The sequence below is a fragment of the Condylura cristata genome, unplaced genomic scaffold (genome assembly GCF_000260355.1).
Source record: "Condylura cristata isolate star-nosed mole 26May11 unplaced genomic scaffold, ConCri1.0 scaffold00032, whole genome shotgun sequence".
NCBI classification, from domain to species: domain Eukaryota; kingdom Metazoa; phylum Chordata; class Mammalia; order Eulipotyphla; family Talpidae; genus Condylura; species Condylura cristata.
This window is the reverse complement of record NW_004567133.1, coordinates 9,777,110-9,795,184: the sequence shown is the minus strand read 5'-3', so window position 1 is coordinate 9,795,184 and position 18,075 is coordinate 9,777,110. Positions and strand designations below refer to the sequence as shown.

Here is an 18,075-nt window from a genome sequence, read left to right as displayed (position 1 = left end):
GCTCCAGAGTTTGTATATTCTGCTCACCAGGAACAAAAGGGCCTGGACTGGAGCTGAGGGCTCTTTGCTAAATAAAACTAAGCAGAGATAATACCCACCCAACACAGATGTATCCCATTTCATGAAGTCAAAACTGTCTGGAAACTCCACTATCATTCTATCTTCGTGGCAATGGACAATACCTGCAAAGCAAAGGCATCCCATGGGACCTGAGTTATGAAGGCAGGATCCACACAGGTACACACAGTGAATGCTTCCCCTGTGGGTATCAGGAAGATTGCCAGTTGGAAGAGGCAAAGCTTGTTACCCCCCATCGGGGAGCCCAGACGTGGGTGGGAAAAACAATGTCCCTGCGAGACACCCAAGAACTGCCAGGGATGTAGCCAGTGCATAGGGCTTTCTGAAGCATACTAGAGATAAGCCTGGGTCAATTAACAAGCATGCACACAGACACCAGGCAGGAACCTGGACAGTCAAGTGGACCGGGTGGGGATGGTAGGTCTAAAAAGTTTGTTTAAAATAATTTCAATTTGCATTTTTATAAATATCACAGGTAAGCCTAAAAATCACTTTTTTTTTTTAAGGTTCTGCCTGTAATCTTCCACCTTGTACCCTCAGGATCAGGTGACAGATTTGAAAAGCTCCTTGTTTTAAGAGAGCAGCTATGATTTTGTCCACAACATTGATAGTTTCATCACTTCTTGGCCTTTTGCCTAAGATTATGTGTATGCAGGTTGTTTCTCAAGCCTGAGTTTGTGTTGGAGGTCAGCTGCTCTAGGGTGGGGGCTTCATGATGTGGTTTGCTGTTCAATGCCATGAAGCTTGAGGGTGTACAGAATGAAAAGTAGTTGAAGTGTTACTGCAATCTCTTTCATGTCGCTAGTACAGCAAGTCATAGGTAAGCAATGGAAAGGTCGAGTGACCTGGTCACAGTAAGAAAGGGTGTGGGTAGAAGATTATTTTACGCATGTCTGTGTTTTTCCTGGTTCTCTAGGCACCCTAACTACAACCTGATATCTCTGTTAAGGGCATGTTCCTTATACCCAGAAACATACCTGAGAAGTCATATTGCTCCAGCGGAAGAGGGCTTATTGTGTTCACTGAAGTTACAAGGATGAAGAAGAAAAACAGCGACCTGTAGGTGTGTGGAAGGGGGTGGAGGAAAGCAGTAAGGAGGCATAAACTTAAGCAGACAAGGCCATCTGTCCCCTCCCTCTGCTTTCAGAATTATTCACCTCCAGTCTGCATCCAACCAGCTCGAGGCAGTCTTCCACGTCATGGTCAAAGGCACCACCCACCCAACCAGCTACAGGGCTGGGCTGCTCTGCGCTTTCAGAGCAGAAGCAGGACAGGGCCCTGCCTGCGCCAGCTCAACGACAGCTGAATCTTCTCCAGTCCGTCCACCTGAGAGGCAAGGATTTGGAAGTGGAGAGGCTTCCTGGAATACCTGAAAGAAGCAGAGTCTGCCTTTCCTGCCCCTTGTGTTGGGTTTCCTGCCAGCTGCTCTGAGAGCCGCCATGAAACCACTCCCTGAAACTGGCTCCTAGGGAATGGATTGGTGTGGGATGACTAACATCAGCAAAATTTAGGGTCTTTTATACACCATATTTCCAACTCCAATGTAGAGAGAAAGAGGGGGAGCTATTGGAGAAAGGATGTCTTATTCACTCACTAAACCTTTCCTACAACTCTTAGTCTCCTGGATCTTGTGGGGTCACCCAGGCATGTGCAGAAAGTACTTTTACAAAAGTAAAACCTAGCACTATGAAGCTATCCGCAGACACTGCAGCATGAGTTCAATCCCCAGGCTGGGGGCTGACCCACATGGCGCGGCAGACCTCTCCTGTCTCCCGCTGCTCCCCTCGGCAGTGTACTTTATCAGTCGGCCTATTCTGCTCCCCACTCTGTCTCTGGTGAATCCTCTCACCCCTGCACCTCTGGCCTACACCCCAACTCTTGTATGCAGACATAAATAAATCTTTTTTAAAAAAGATTATGATGAGAAGAGCTTGGAGGAAGGAATATGGAGCCAGACTCAGAGAACTGTTAAGAAGGTGGTCAGACAGGTAATAGGTATTGTTCTCACCCCCAGCCTTGCTCCCCTCCCCCCCCATAAGATTGTGCCTGTTCCCCAGAGCATGAGTTCTGGAGGCTAAGGGGCTGCAGGAAGATCCTGAATAGGAGGGGTGGGGAGAGAAGGGCAGGGGCGGGTGGTGAGTGCATTGGGGTTTAATTTCCTTTGTTTTTCCTGGCTCAGGCAATGCTGTGCTTGAGACAGTCAAGAGCCACTAGCTCCAGGACCCTAGGAGTCAACCCAGGATCAACACACAAGGATGCATGTGGTCCATGCAGTCAGTTTTGAAAATGAAGAAGTGGCTGCTTCCTACTAAGCTCATGTCTCATTACACTCGTTAGGAAAAGCCAAGCTCTGTTCTTAATATTTTACTAAGTACAACCATGTATCTCTTTCAAATGTATGTTTTCCATGACAATTTTTAAGTTTGCTAATTTATGACTCCAAGGTGGTCTTCCCACTCTTGTCTCAATGTTTTGGGTGTTAATACCTGATCTCTCACCTGTTAGCCAGGAGGCATTTAGGTGACCTCCCTTCTGCAATGCCATTCTTATAGGTAGCAGCTTATAATTCTTAAATTTCAAGTCTGATGTCTTATTTCTCATGATTGAGAAATAATAAGTATTGAAGACAACCATCAGGAGATTGTTAAACTGTGGAAAGTTTTTCAGCTACTAAAATGAATCTGTAGATTCCATTGTATCTTGATACTAAATATTGATTTACATTTAATGTAAATGTTGATATTAAAGATGGTCACAATAAAATCATAATTTTCAAACTGTGTAATTGGTATGTTTTGATATTTTACTGAAAAAAAAAAGAAAGCCAAACTCTATGTGCATGTCTATACATTTATTTACCTTATATGTGGGTATAGAAATGTACTTTTTATTAAAAATCTAGAAGGCAGAGCCAGAAAGGGATGTCAAGAGATGGTACAGGTATTCGAGCTGTCTACCTCAAGTGGCTATGCAAGGCATTCCAACTGTTTGTGTTCCTGCATACTGATTATCAGTATATACTGAACACATCATCCTAGAGGATAGTAACAGGGACATAGGGAGATGAAAAATTCTTACTTTTTTGATATCTTGATTCAATTGTTATAGTGGGAAAAAATGACCAATCCAAATAATGATAGCAGTAACTCAGGAGTAACAGTAAATCTTACTTGTGTATCAGCAATCTCTAGATACTTTAGAATCAAAGGCCAGTATGTTTAAACTTCACGGTATAAAAGTATAATGCTCAAGCAAATGGATTTGTTGCACAAGGGTTCCAACATCCAACTGCCTATTATAAAGTGTGAAGAAATGAAGCCTACAGTTTTCCACACGAGCCCAAGGTCACACAGCTGGGTAGGAGCAGAGAAATTATGCCTCCAATGGCCCACTCCCAGGCACTTTGTAATTTGTTATAGTTTTCTTCCCTTCCCTTAAATGAACTGCTTCTCTTGCAGTTCATTTAATTTTATAAGTACAAGATGACATTAATTAGAATTTAGCAGTATAAGATAAGTAAGAAATGGACCGATCAGTTATGCTAGTATAGTTTATAATAGTTTTCAAATATCAAATATTAATTGATTTGGAAAACAATATAGACTGTCCAAAAGAATGCGCTTCAGTGTCACACGATAGTGTGACATCCCTTTAGCAGTGGAACTATTCAGTGTTAATGTTCTTTTGCCCTTTAACTCTTTAGAGGGATCCAGCTTGAAATGAGCCTCTTGACAGTAATAGATTCAGAGCTCAGGCAAAAATGCTTAAAAAGCATAAAGTCTCATTGGCCTATGAATGTAAAGACAGGGAAGCTGACATAGATGAATAACAAAAGAGGTTAGGAAGTTCTAAGCCAAGAAACCTCATTTATATACCAATACTAACAGATAACTCCATGGAGTAATTAGGGAGCAGGCAGGTCAAAAAGTCAGAGACATCCCACCCCCCAAACCAGCACACCTTCTCTGCATAAGTTCCAAATGTTCTTTGTGTTCCAGGAACTTGCTATTCATGTAGCCATCCAGACTGGAGTCAGCCCGCCCCAGCCCCAGCACAAGTCCCTGTGACCCAACCTTCGCCATCACACCAAAACCCCTGTCTCGGGAGTCCCACAGTCCCCTGTTTTGAACATGACCAGGCACGAGGGAACCAGTGCTCAGCTGCCCCTGACCATGCACTGAGAGCCACCCTTCCCCACTCCACCACCCCACTTTGTTGTCAAAGGGGAACCTTACTCCTGCTTGGTGAGGCACTGCTTGGTGGACCTATCCCCATTGCTCACCTCACTTGACTCAAGTAAATAAATCTGCTTACTAAAAAGCTAGTGGTCTTGAGTACTTTGACTTGCCAAGTGACCTGACCCCCTTTCGGTCACAATAGCTGGTAGCTAGGGCAATGGTTACCGCAGAAATAGAGAAAAAGGTTTCCTTGGCAATGCAGCATCTTCCCTTTAGTTGATAGGATATAAACTCTGTTGGGTGGTAAAGTTCTGAAGGATGTGCTAGATGGGTTGAAAGACTCCATCTCCCATTCCCAGCTCCCCCACGCCCACCCCAGTGCTCCCTTCCATCGCAATGCACTCTGCAGTTGGCCTCTGCCTCCTGACTCCCCCTCCCCCTCCCCCTGAATCTAGCTGCTCTTCTGACTTGCTTTGGCCAATGGAATGTGGTGGAAGCAACTGTGCCAGTTTTGAGGCCAGGTGCTCAGAGGCCTTTTTTACCATTCTGCATCCACCATGAGAAGTGCAGGCTCGTCTGTTGCATGATGAGTGAGCACAGGACCAGCCAGTGGCCCCTGACCCGCCAGTTGACTGGTGATGAATGAGGAAGCCCATCAGCTGAGCACAGAGGAACTGACCCATTGGCTCCTCTATAGATGTGTGAGTGAATCAATGCTTATTATTTTAAATCACTTAGTTTGGGAAGATTTGTTGAACATGAGTGTGGCAATGACTATTAAATATGGCTATGACTATTAAATAGGGCTCTTAAGTCAACATGAGGCCCATTTTTAATTATGAAACTGCAGCTATCATCCCAATAGAGTCTTTACCGAACACCCCTGAAATCGGGAAGTCTTCAGAGAAGGAGGTGCAAGTGCAGAGACTCTGACTTTTGGGGGTTTGCTTTCTGAGGAGACAAAATGTCTGTTTATGTAACATAAGACCGAAGCATGCATAAGCAAACCTGCAGACACACAGGTACATGGTTTTGCCTGGTGTTCTTTTCTGTTCTTTTGATTGTAACTGTGATGGGGCTGGGGAGATGTGGCTTCCCATTAGCTCTAACGATGAGACTTTCAGTCAAGCTGCTGCCATTGCCCTGTGGGGGAAGAGGTAGGTCCGTGACTGGAGTAAATCAAACAAACACTTTCTTTATGGCGTTTTAATCTTGATCAGGGTAATTTGAATCTCACTTGCTATCACCCATTGGAACTCAGCCCTTTCCTTGAAGGGTTGTTTTTGATTCAAGCAATAGCTGAGCTCTGTTCAATTTCTGCTCCTTCTACCTCTATACTATAATCCACCCCTTAATTGTTCACATTTCGCACACACAGAGTACAAGTTTCCCCCACTATCCAAAGTTGGAGCGTTTCTATTAGAGCTTGGGTAAGCCAAATGGTGCTAAGCAAAGAAGCAATTACCATTCAGTTAGATGAAGAAAGTTTTGAATGGTTTCCAGACACAATCACTAAATCATACCAAATAACACAGAAAACCTAAAATAGTATTAACTTAGAGCAAGAACAGGAAGGATATAATGAATACACAGCCTGCAGAACAGGGTCCCACAGAAGGAGCGCACTGTCCTGTCGTGTGATCTCCCAAGGGGCTGCTGAGAAGATAACTCAGAAGACTATCTTACCTTTTGTTATAGAAGTGCAAGTTCTCTTTGGATTTCCTTCTGGTCTCAACATGGGGACTGACGCAATTCTTTTGTAATATAAACATGTGGCTCGAACTTTTGAAGAATGGGGATGCCTGTATGGGGAAGGAGTAGGTGGTTCTCAGAAACCCTGTGATGTTCTGAGGGAAGGAAATTTTTGTCCTGACTCACTCTGACATGTCCTCTGCTGGACAAGGAGCACGAGCTTTCAAATGTAACAAAAAGAAAAGGAAATGAAGGCTCCTTGTGGTGAGTGTCCCCTGGTTGATAGCTGCTAAATAGAATGTGTTATGGGCTGAATGTCCCCCCACAAAAATTCATGTTGAAGCACCACCCCCCAAATTCTCAGCACCTCAGAATCTAACTGTATTCTGAGCTAGAGTCCCTGCAGAGGTAATTAACTCAGACGGAACTGGTTAGGGTGTCTTATGAAGGGGAGGGAATTTCAGCGCAGATACAGGGAACATGTGACCATGTGGGAGAACCAACAAGAATGGTCTGGGTCACACAGTCTCATTTGATATGGCAGCCCTAGAAAATGAAGACAAACTTTCAGATTGAAATACAACTCTTATGACTACTGATTGGGAATAAGACAGATTTCAAAAAAAAAAAAAAAAGATTTCAATTGTTGTTCCTGAGAATAAAAGGAAAGAGAACACTTCAGAAAATGCAGTAATTATACATTCATCATTCACCCAAGACAGGGTAAGACTTTCTATCTTTTTGCTATCCGTACTTCCACTTCCAGAGCTGTGGCTACTAAATTTATTGACACTGCCCATGCCACACACGAAGCTATTTCATAAATATTAACTCAGTAATTACTTGCAACAGCCCTCTGAGGACTAAGTGGGGAAAATATTCTTTTCATTTCATTGATGAGGAAGCTCAGGCGCAGAGAGAAGTAATCGGGCCAAGTTAGTGGCAGGATCCAATTCTGAACTGAATGTGTCCATCTCTGTCTTCAGAACCCGGTGCTTCGACACTGCTGCACTCCAGCTGTATTTCAACACAGTGTTTGGCATTCACCTTTGCCTGTCTTCCCAGTCAACTATTAGCTTTGAGAGAATTGAATGGTTTCGATGTCCTTTGATGATTTGCTGTTTCACAGCTCTCTGATGGTAAAGTTGTCATCTTGAAACAAAATGGCCACTAATCTAGCTTTTCTGGTGATGGTTGTTCCATAAATTTTCTTTGAGTGAGGATTCGGGTCATATGATCATATTGATTGAATTCTTCAGTTCGCAAACCCAATAATTAATTAGGAAGGGGGAAAAGCATAAGAAAGAAGGCAAAGCCAGTTGATTTAGCAAAGCCAGTTGATTCATGTATAGAATTGAAAGCCATAGCCCCTGCTTGAACTATCCAGTACTCACATTTTAAATAATTTGTTTTTGGAAACCTTTTTAAAACTCTCCACTGTTACAATGTAATGCCATCTGGCATTTAACATTTATAAAATGTGCAGTTAAGAGATGCCAAGAGATTCTTTATGCAAACCAGATGGTACAATAACAGCTCTGTCTATTTTTCTGGCAGAAAAATAAAACTTTGAATGACTTGAAACTTATGTGAATAAATTAAACCCAATCAATACTTCAGGGACATTACAATTTCAATAGTTAACTTACCGGCCTAAATATTTTCATGAATGTTTTCGTTTGGAGAAGAAAAAATAGAAGGGCAGAAAGCAGTTCCTTTGTTGGTTTTATATCTGCATTTAACTGTGACTGTAATGAAAACGACAGCAAGACCTTCAACGTGGGAAAGTTTCTCCTTCTTTTAAGAGTGATGAGCAGGTTTAAAGACAAGCAGAAATGAAATTTATTTTTAATCAGGAAAATTCACATTAAATAGGCTGAATAGTTTTATTATTGTGCTAAAGAGAAAAAAATATGTCTAAGTGACATTTTCTGGATAATGCATTTGAAAATGTCTTTACTTCACTAGATATGGTCTCATAAGTCCAAGTTCAGCACACACAGTGGTGGGTTAATGCCTTACTTTCTCCTTGCCTGGTTCCTGTAAATGTTCCATGTAACAATGGGACTTTTGTGATCCCCTTTAATTTCCTTTACTTTCTTTTATTACTTTTATTTTCATTAAAATTCACAATAAGATGCTCATTAGATGAAGTAATCTTGTTAAAAGCAAGTGTTCTGCTTAGATCTTTTCTTTCTCTTTATTACGTAAAAATGTGTTTCCCTGTCATCCAAGTGAATTTCTTCTGTAATTAGACATGAATAGCTTTGGAGAACAAATACAGTCAGCTTTTGAAAGCAGATCTCTTTGGGTGCAGGGGACAATCTCATTAATAAAAATCTGTGTTTCTGGGCTGCACAAGCTGTTGAATTTCTTTCCCAATTAGCAGTGAATGGTTTTTCAGAAAAACACTGGAGAAGTTTGGTTTCCATTTTGCTAGCATTAATTATGCTTGGGAGACAACTACCACTAATCTCTGTCCCTTCTTTTCCTCCCCCTGGAACACACAGGACTCTGTTTTATAGATAGGGCAGAGTCCTAGGTAAATTTTCTCTCCAGGTTCTACTTCTTCTGGGCCAGGGTTGGATTCCATAGTAGATGAGACATCTGTTCAAACCACCCCAGTGTCAGGCAGCTACTCTTGTGGCAGCAGAGATCACAAAATGATAAAACCAAAGGTCACGCACTGAAAATGCCTCTTAGCTGGGAGGCGGGGAGCATCTCTCCAAGAGCTACCCCTGGGATTAACAGTTAACTCTGCTTTCTCTGAGTCACTGACAAGAAGAAATGGTGTCTGGGTAAAAGGGCTTTTTAAAAGTGAAATAGTTAAATGATTGGGGAGCCAGGTCATGAGTTGGATTCCAAGAATTTTAGGAATACAAAAAAGGAAATAAAACCTACCTCTCTGAACCTCAGAGGCAGACAGAGGGCCATAGAGGTGGCTGGTAAGATGCTTTTCTAAGTTGAGTTAAGTGAGCATTGCAGGAGAGTAGGGAGGTGTGATAGGCAGGGTTGGTCCCAGCAGAAGGTAGATGAGGGCTTGACTTGCTAAATTATAGTACAATCCAGGAAATGTCTTTGCCACTTAAGCTTGGGCCTCCAAATCTCTTCCCCAGTGTAAATGGCAGATGCTCTTGTCATGTCTTCAAGAGTCTAGCAACATACATGGGAACAGACTAAAATACTTGCCTCCACAAACCAGTACAGTCAAACCCATGGTTGCCTCACAATGATCAAGATTGCTCAAAAAGAACCAGTACAATAAATCGCTGGTTTCCAGGACAGAAGGGGGACGAGGGTAAACCAAGTAAAAGGGTTGAGTTGTATAACAAAGGATAGACTTGGACTCTTGGCAGTGAACTTAATGTAGTTATGGATTTTTATTAGGTGTACAATTCTTATAACTATTCTGTTATGAGAAACATACACTTTCCATTGAGTGCAAGGCTCTATAAATGACTACTAGGTAAAGTTTGTGAATTGTGTTAAAACCTTTTATATCTCTCTTAATCATCAGTCTGGTCAATGTATAACATTAGGGGGTGTACTTAGATTGTAGATTTGATCTTTCTCTTTAAATTCTATTAATTTGTGTTTTCTCTGTGCTACAAGGAAGCTACAGATTTAATACTAACATATTTTCTTGATGAATTGTTCCTTTCAACATTATGTATTATCTCTTTACCCATAGTCATTTTTTGTCTTAAACTATAGTTTGTCAGATACAAATATAGCAATATCAATTTTGTTAATATTTAACCTAACTTTACATTTCTTTGGCTTTAAATCTTCCTATAATTTTATATTACATGAGTGAGTCTTCTAATTGATGAATTTGATCTATTTTCATTAATTTTAATTACAGGTACATCTGGACCATGTTTTTGGTATTATATTGTGTTCTTTACACTATTTTTTCTATTTTTTTAAGGTGGAACTTTAACTCATTGACTTGAGTTTTTTTCTTTCTGATAAAAGCATTAAAAATCAAGTCCCTCCGAAGTCTCATTTTACCTGCATCCCATAAATGTTAATGCTGTCCATTCTTTTTCTTTTTCAGTTCGAATATTTCTGATAAAGATTTTGTATACAGATGATTTAAAGAAATCTTATAACTCAATAATAAGACAAATAGTCCAATGAAAAGTGGGCAGATAAAATTAAGATGTAAAATTAAAATTAAGATGTAAAAATGTCTAGGAAGCATGTGAAACATGCTGAATACTATTAGTCATTAGGGAGAACTAAAACCACTAGGATTGATATAATCAAAAAGACAATAAGGTTTCAAGAATTAGAAGAAATTTGAACCCACCTATATTGCCAGTGGGAAAGTAAAATGGAATAGTCACTTTAGAAATCAGTTTGGTATTTTCTCAAATGTTAATTATGAAATGCCATACAACACAGCAATTCCACTCCTGGATATATACCCAAGAGACATAAAAATGTTTCTATATGTACACATAGAGATTGTCATAGCAGCATTACGCATAAAACCAAGGAATGGAAACAATACAAATGTGTTAACTTGAGTCAAAAGAATAAACAAAATTTGACATATTAGTACAGTAGAATATTATACAGCAATAAAAAGAAATGCTACTGTTACATGCTATCACATGGATGAACCTCAAAAAATTATGTGAAGCTAAAAAGACTATGTTGTATGACTTCATTTATATGAAATGTCCATAAAAGTCAAGTCTGTAGAGACATAAAGCAGATAAGTGGTTTCCTGGAGTTGGAGTGGGAGAGGGCATTGTCTATAGATAAACATGAGTGATAATTCAGGGTGATAAATAAGCTATAAAACTAGATTCTGGTGGGTGATGGTTACACAGCTCTGTAAATTTGAGTGACCATTAATTGTACACATAAAGTGAGTGAATTTCATAGTATGCAAATTACCCCTTAATAAAATCATTAAAAAAAATCTCCCCAGTGAACTAGACTTGTTCTGAATGCTTTGCAAATTTTCTACATTCCACGCTTAGATGGCCTAGATTACATTCCAGACTTGTGAATGGGCATAATAAAATGTAAAGGTCCCCAGAATACTCAAGATGAACACAGCAGTGCTCATCTTTCCAGAAAGAAAAGGTCCAAGTTCAGTGTCATGAACCTTTCAGCTATCATCTAGGGAGGAAGGCTAGAATGAACTTTGCCCAGGGGTGACATTCTTCCTCATCACTGATTAACCAGCTTTGTAGGAAGCCTGCTTCACTAACATTCTGCTCTGCCTGAAGCGAGTCATCTGGCCAAGCACTGGTGAGCAGAAAAAATGTCCACTCGCTACCACCAAGCTGCTAGTGATAGCTACCTGGAAATTCTGAAAGAGGCCACCAAGAGAGACCTGAATCTTTCTGATGAAGATGGCATGACCCCCACCCACCTGGCAGCCTACCATGGGAAGTTGGAAGCCTTAGAAATCATCTGCAGCAGAGGGTAAGTTCAACCTCATGGTTTCACTTTTTAATTTAATCTTTTTACGTCGTTGTTCATTTGTTATAGCATTTGGCTTCTACCCTCAGGTGTAATCCCCATCAAATTCCCATCCCCAAATCACCCGTAAAGCATCACCATAGTCTCTTGTATGCTTTACAACCTCGTGGTTTCAAGTGGAGACAGTGGATAAGGCAGGATATTGCAGATGGCAGAAACAAGCAAGAATGTCAGTGTGAAGGAGGCCTCGGGTGCTGTTTTCACACTGAAATGCAGCCCTCTGGTCACAGCTCACCACTTAAGAGCCATATACAAATAGATCCTGAACATAAAGCTCTGCTCTCTGCCTTGGAACAGGGAGAACAGAGAATTCAATTCTGAATCTTTTTAAACCTTTTCCATGAAAGTGAAGTGGCTCACCCCCTCAAAAGAGATGATTGTTCTCCTTAGTTTTAAGGTGTCAACTTTGATGGGAACAAGTGATATGATTTTCTCTTAATTTTTCATCGATGCCATTGAAATCTAACAGCATTTTATTAATACTCAATCCTAGTACAACCCCAGGATTCTTAGATGGAGTCACTGGCTTTATAAACTATGAAGAGGACCCTTAGCTTAGCTCAACTTCATTACTCTCTAGCCACTAGACATATACATTTATGTCCTTATCCACAACTCTACATGAGGAATTACTAGCTCTTTGCTCGTCTACTTATTATCAAAGGGGCTAGGCAGTATTGGAAATTACTTTAGCCCAAAAGGGGTAAAGAATGTAAAAAGGAAAATACAGACACTGCATGAATTAATTTCAATTCAATACACATTTACCCATGCACACACCTGCCAGCCATTATACACCTCCAGGGATGCTGTGGCCAGCAAGAGACAAATTTGGACATAGCTGAGAGAGGGAGACAGACATTAAACCAATCATGGATAATATGCTTTTATAAAAGAAGAAACAGGTCATTGGAGTAAATAACACGGACATCTACCCCAGTCTTGGGAGGAGAGGAGAGTCTCTGGGCATTAGAGCTGCCATTCGAAAGATAAGGAGTTACCCAGCTGAAGATGGAAGTAATGTGTCCCCAGTGAGTCTACTGGGCATTCCAGGAACTGAAGTGCTTAAGTGTGTCTGTCCGTAGTTTTTCTTTAAGTGGGGAGAGTTCAAGTTGTAAGAGACAAGATCGGATCACAAGAGCTTTGTAAATTCTTACACAGTTCTGAGCTTTATCCTAAGGTCATGGAAGCCACTGTTGTGGGCTTTCACAGGGGAGCTACTTCCTTGATTCTGTGTTTGCAAAATTTGCTCAGGCAGTTAAATACTGGTCAGGTAGAATGTTTGGGCTGTTTCGGTGGTCAAGATGAGAGATGACTGGACTAGGGGAGTGGCAATGGGAATGGGGTCACATGAATGGATTAAGGGGCACTTAGACGTAGAATCCCTTTTGATTGACTGGGTGCTGGGGGTGGTTGATAAAGGAAAAGAATGAACAAACCTCCAGGTCCTGCTTCCAGTTTGTGAAGAACTTAAAGAATCAAAGGTGGAGAAAGCTCCTGTGTGGAGCACTGAATGAGCATTGTTAGTCATTCATCTTGCACAAAGATTTGATATTTCCTTAGGAAAAACTCCTAAAGCCAGAACTGTTGATTCAAGAGTGTGCCAAGTTTTAAGGGGTTTTGGCATATACTGTGCCTGGAAACTTGAACTTCATGCTTCTGCAAGCTTTGTTTATTCCCCTATACTCCTGCCAAATTAAGTACTGTTTTTCTTTTTAATCACTGCCTATCTGAACAGGCAAAATAAAAAAGGGAATGCTTTGTTTTCATTTGCATTTCATTGATTACTAGTGAGTCTGATTACCCCTTCTTACATAGAAAAACATTTTTGAAATAATGACTGTTTTTTCTGAGAACATCACAAAAAATTGAAATCACCTTCAGCAGGAGAGACTGAATTGGAATCATTGCTCAGAGAAATTTAATATTAGCAAATTGCCTATTTAGAGACAGTAATCACAATCAATAAAAATTATTGCCCAAAGACACTCATCTACCAAAATGCAAGGGCAAATATGATTTTTTACAAATTCCTTCTTTGAGTTTCTTTTTTGGAAAAAAGTGAAAGGGAGGACAAAATCAACATTAGACTGAAACCACAGAACATCACTATTGGACTCAAATGGAGCTTGTGACTACTTGGCAGGTAAATGTCATAGCTTATCAAGAAATGTGAAAGACATCCAGGATCGAAAGACGAAGACCGAATTCAGCAGGACCCCGTGAAACTTATTAATAGAGAATATTTTTTATTTAAGTTGTGTATCAGCTTGGAAAATTGTGTGTAAGTAGAATACGGCAAATGGAAATAGCTTCCATGCACCAGGGAAACTCACAAATCAACTTAGTGAAAGTCATTTGGAATTTTGCCTCTGAAATCTTAAAAGAAAACTCACCTGTGGCATCATTTCAGGTTTTATTCATATCCTTCCTCTTATCTTGAAAGGGTTATTTAAGATCCCCTGGGTGCGGGGAGGTTCCACTGCTCTTTGGCATAAGCCCATAGCATTTCTAACCACTCTATTAACCAGACTCACTCCTCTCAATCACCTTTTTTTAAATTACCCAATCCAAGGAAATTTTAGAGAAACTTATTCAGTACATTTTTACATTTAAGGTAAGGTCCTTTACAATCGCTCTGTGACGTGTAGACTTACAGAATCTTGACTATGGTGTTTGGTTAACATAAAATAAAAAGTGAAATGACATATCTGGAGATAAAACATGGAGTTCCTTAAAATCCCAACTGTGCTGAGTTTGAAAGGAATTTCCTTTGATCCAAAACGATTTGAACAGGTCAGTAATCCAGAGGCTCTTGAAAGTGCCCAGAAGAACTGTGGTTTTCAATATTTGCTTTCCTTTGATTCAGTTTCATTTTCTTTCCCTCCTCTTTGCACTTAAGTGTCCTTTGCCCCCCATCAGGCACTGGGCTCCTTAATTATACCCTGTTATAGCACCCACATGTGCATCTGCTCACAGTGTTCTCTGCTAGGAAGGAGGTTCCAACTGCCAGCTTATGGGCTGGATCTAGCCCACAAGTATGGTTTATTTGGACTTCACTGTATTTTTCTTTTAAATTTGAGCCAACATTAAAAATTAATGTTGCCATGAAAAATTTAAAATGCCACATGAAATTTGGGATGTCTGGTTTTGTTTGAATAATGGAGCCCTAGCAATAGCGTGTCTGCTTTTATTCAAGGTAGCAAGTGGCCAGGCAGGAGCAACACTGTCCTCTCCCTACATGGAGCTTGCACTTGTCAGTGACTTAGTCCAAAGAACAAGCCAGGTCTCGTTCAGTTATGTACGTTACCTTCTTGCTTCCTTAGGCCAGGAGATACTGTTGATACAAAGGACAAAAAGACACAGCTTTGCCCTCTGGGATATACTAGGTAATTAGGACAGGTGTATTGGGTAAGACAGTGTTAAAAAGCTCCAAGAGTTATTGTGGTACTGTGAAAGGTACTAGATAGATGTGAGAAAAAAATATATATAAAAAATTAAGCATTATAGCTTTAGAGACAAGTTAGAGATAATAGGTTTATTGAATAGTCATGATGTACTAAGCACTTTTCTCTGATTAACTTATTCACTTAACAACTCTGTGAGTAGGTACTAGCCTCGTTTTATAGGTGAGGACACTGAGTCCTAGACAATTTAAGCTCGAGGTCTTGTAGCTGGGAAAGTTGGACTTGGGGGACGGTAGCAGTGACATGTAAGACCCAGTTCTTAACCTGCTCAAGAGAGAGAAGTAAATTTTTTAAAAAAAGATTAATCCATCCATGCACACAAGAACTGGGTACAGGCCAAAGGTGTGTGTGTGTGGCGGGGGGGGGGGGTAAGAGGTTTCACCAGAGACAGAGTGGGGAGCAGAACAGGCGATCGATGAAGTACACTGCTGAGGGGAGCAGCGGGCGGGACAGGGGAGGTCTGCCGCGCCATATGGGTCACTTCCTGGCTGGGGATCAAACTTTCTGCTGCAGTGGCTGCAGAAAGCTTCACAGTGCTGTGCTTTAACCCTTTGTGCCACCAGGGAGGACCCAGAACTGCTTAATTTTTAAGAAGTTTGAAATCATCAAAAGTAAGATACATAAACTTATAATTTAATAAATTAACACTCGAAGCTTCACCTCCTAATTATCTAGCCCCACTTTACTGTTACCGTGCTCTTGAGGCTGTGCGCCTGTTTGGTCTGGGTGGCAGGAATCACTCAGAGTGGAATGCTGTTGTGCGCTCATCCATACTCACATTAGGAGCTGGGAATTTGCCACAATTGGTATTGTAATACCACAGAAATAGGCATACACTAAAAGTCAGGGCTGTGATTGTCTCCCCAGGGTTCCTGGGAAACATGACCCAACCATGGCTTCAAAAGCCTAATTGATCTAAATTAAACAGGTAATTCTATTGCTCTTTTCTTAGTCCTAGGACCCAAATTTGACCAGTGAGACGTGAAACTCCTCTGCTGGAGAGTGTCAGAACAGCTTTCCTGGCTTCTAAAGCAAAGACAAAGGATAGTGATGGGCTTCCTCTGTTTTGGGCTCTGAGACCTCTGGATGTGGCCCATCTGGACTTCCAGAAGTTATCTCAACCATGCTAAGACCAGATAAATGTGCCTTTGTCTTTTGTTTTTGTTTTCATTTCTATTTGGTGGGAACCTCATGTCCAGAGGGGAAAAAATGTATTTTATCTATTTTCTCTTCCAGGGGAGACCCCAATAGATGTGACATCTGGGGAAACACTCCTCTACATTATGCAGCTGCCAATGGCTACACCCACTGTGTCTCGTTCCTGGTCAACTTTGGTGCCAACATCTTTGCTCTGGACAACGACTTACAGTCTCCACTGGATGCTGCTGCCAACAGAGAGCACAATGAATGTGTGGCTCTCTTGGATAAGGCTGCCACTGCCCAGAATGTCATGAACCCCAAAAAGGTTGCCAGGCTGAAGGAGCAGGCTCAAAAGAATGCCATAAAGAAGATCAGGGAGTGTGAGAAGCTGCAGGAGAAGCATCACGGTAAGATGGCCTACACCTCCAGCCAGGAGGAATCTATGTCTTCTTTCAGGGGCTCTTTCTCCATATCATCCTTGTCAAAGAATTCTTCTTCTGGCACATTTGGGCGGCTGTCTAAGGGCTTTCAAGACACCTTGAAGTTAAAGCCCAAGAAGAATAAAGACATAGAGGAGGAGCTACAAAGAGAGAGAAGTGGGCAGAAGAATATGAGGGAAGTGTTCAGGGAAGAGGAGGAGGGGGAGGAGGAGTTCTTGGGGGACTTCAGGAGGAAGATCCAGCTCTTCACACAGGAAGAGGAGGAGGAAGACAGAGGTGCACACCAGGAACCCATTCTCAACCGTCCGGGTCTAGGGAGTGTCATTTTTAGAAGGAACAGGATGTTAAGCTCTGAAGACCTCTCAGCTAGCAGGAGGGAGTTGGAGTTTAAAATGGCCAGTGATATCCTCCAGTTTCCAGGACCAGGAAAGGCTGCTGAGGAGGGGGAAGAAGACGACCATGAAGAGGATCTGCCGTGGGATGAGGATGAAGTGGACTGGGAAGAAGACATGGTGGATGCTTCCTCCTTGGAGGTGTTCTTGCACTCCCACCACCTGGAAGAATTCCTCCCCATTTTCATGAGAGAGCAGATGGATCTGGAAGCGCTGCTGCTTTGCTCTGACGAGGACCTTCAAAACATACAAATGCAGCTGGGGCCCAGGAAGAAAGTGCTTAACGCCATAAGCACAAGGAAGCAGGTGATCCAGTGCCCTGGGCAGCTGGTGGACACCAGACTCTGATGGACTGTGGTCTCTACTGAAAGAGTGGCAGCGGTGGGGTGATGCTGTGGCCTGCTGCAAACGCTCCAGGCAATGCCTCCATTTTTAGCTGACAGGGTGAGATACAGTTTCTAGGATTTGGGTGCTGCCTGCCTGAGGAAGAGGCTCAAATGCTGTTCTGAGAAATACTCTACACCTGGCAAATAAACCAGCATGGGAAACCCAAGGAGACCTCGAAATTCAAACAATGTTTGCTTTCTTTTCGATAGTTTTGAATATAGCATAGGTTCATCGGATGACAGAGAAGGGAGAGCCATTTTTTACATTTCTAATTCTGCACTTAAAATTATAATCTCTCATCACACTACTCTGGGGCTTCCTTTCCAATCCTCATAGCCGGGGGATGGTGACTCTAGTCATGTCTTTAGGTCTCTGACTTTGCCAATGGACTAGGTTTCTTTCCTTAGCCTGGGGCTTGATGTCCAGCTTAAATGTGTCCAGGCTTTCAGCAGAGGCCTACAAGTAATTAAAAAAAAAAAAATGTGTCTATCATTCTCCTGCCTGGAGACTGAGAGCATGGCAGGCTTGGAAAAGGGAAGAGAGAAATAGCTTCTGGGTACCCAACAGCATTGAGTGTGTTCTCTTTCCACCCATTTCAAATTCACTTGTTGAAGCCTTAACCCTCCCAAGTAAAGGCCTGTACTTACCAGACCTTTAAAGAGATGATTAAGATTAAGTGAGGTCACAGGGTAGATCCCTAATTCCATGTCACCAGTGTCCTTATAAAGAGAAGAAACACAAGAAGGGGTTCACCTGGAGGAAAGAGCCAAGAGAGGAAACCTCAGGAGAAACCAAA

At 41.6% G+C, this 18,075-nt stretch overlaps 1 protein-coding gene across 1 annotated transcript; it reads left to right on the top strand.

Moving 5' to 3' along the window:
- The first annotated feature begins 11,232 nt into the window (after nucleotides 1–11,232).
- ANKS4B (ankyrin repeat and sterile alpha motif domain containing 4B) lies at nucleotides 11,233–17,332 on the top strand. The gene is given in 3 exon segments (XM_004691725.1): nucleotides 11,233–11,396; nucleotides 16,157–17,261; nucleotides 17,264–17,332. Coding segments are annotated over 3 exon segments (1,338 nt in total).
- The last annotated feature ends 743 nt before the right edge of the window (nucleotides 17,333–18,075 follow it).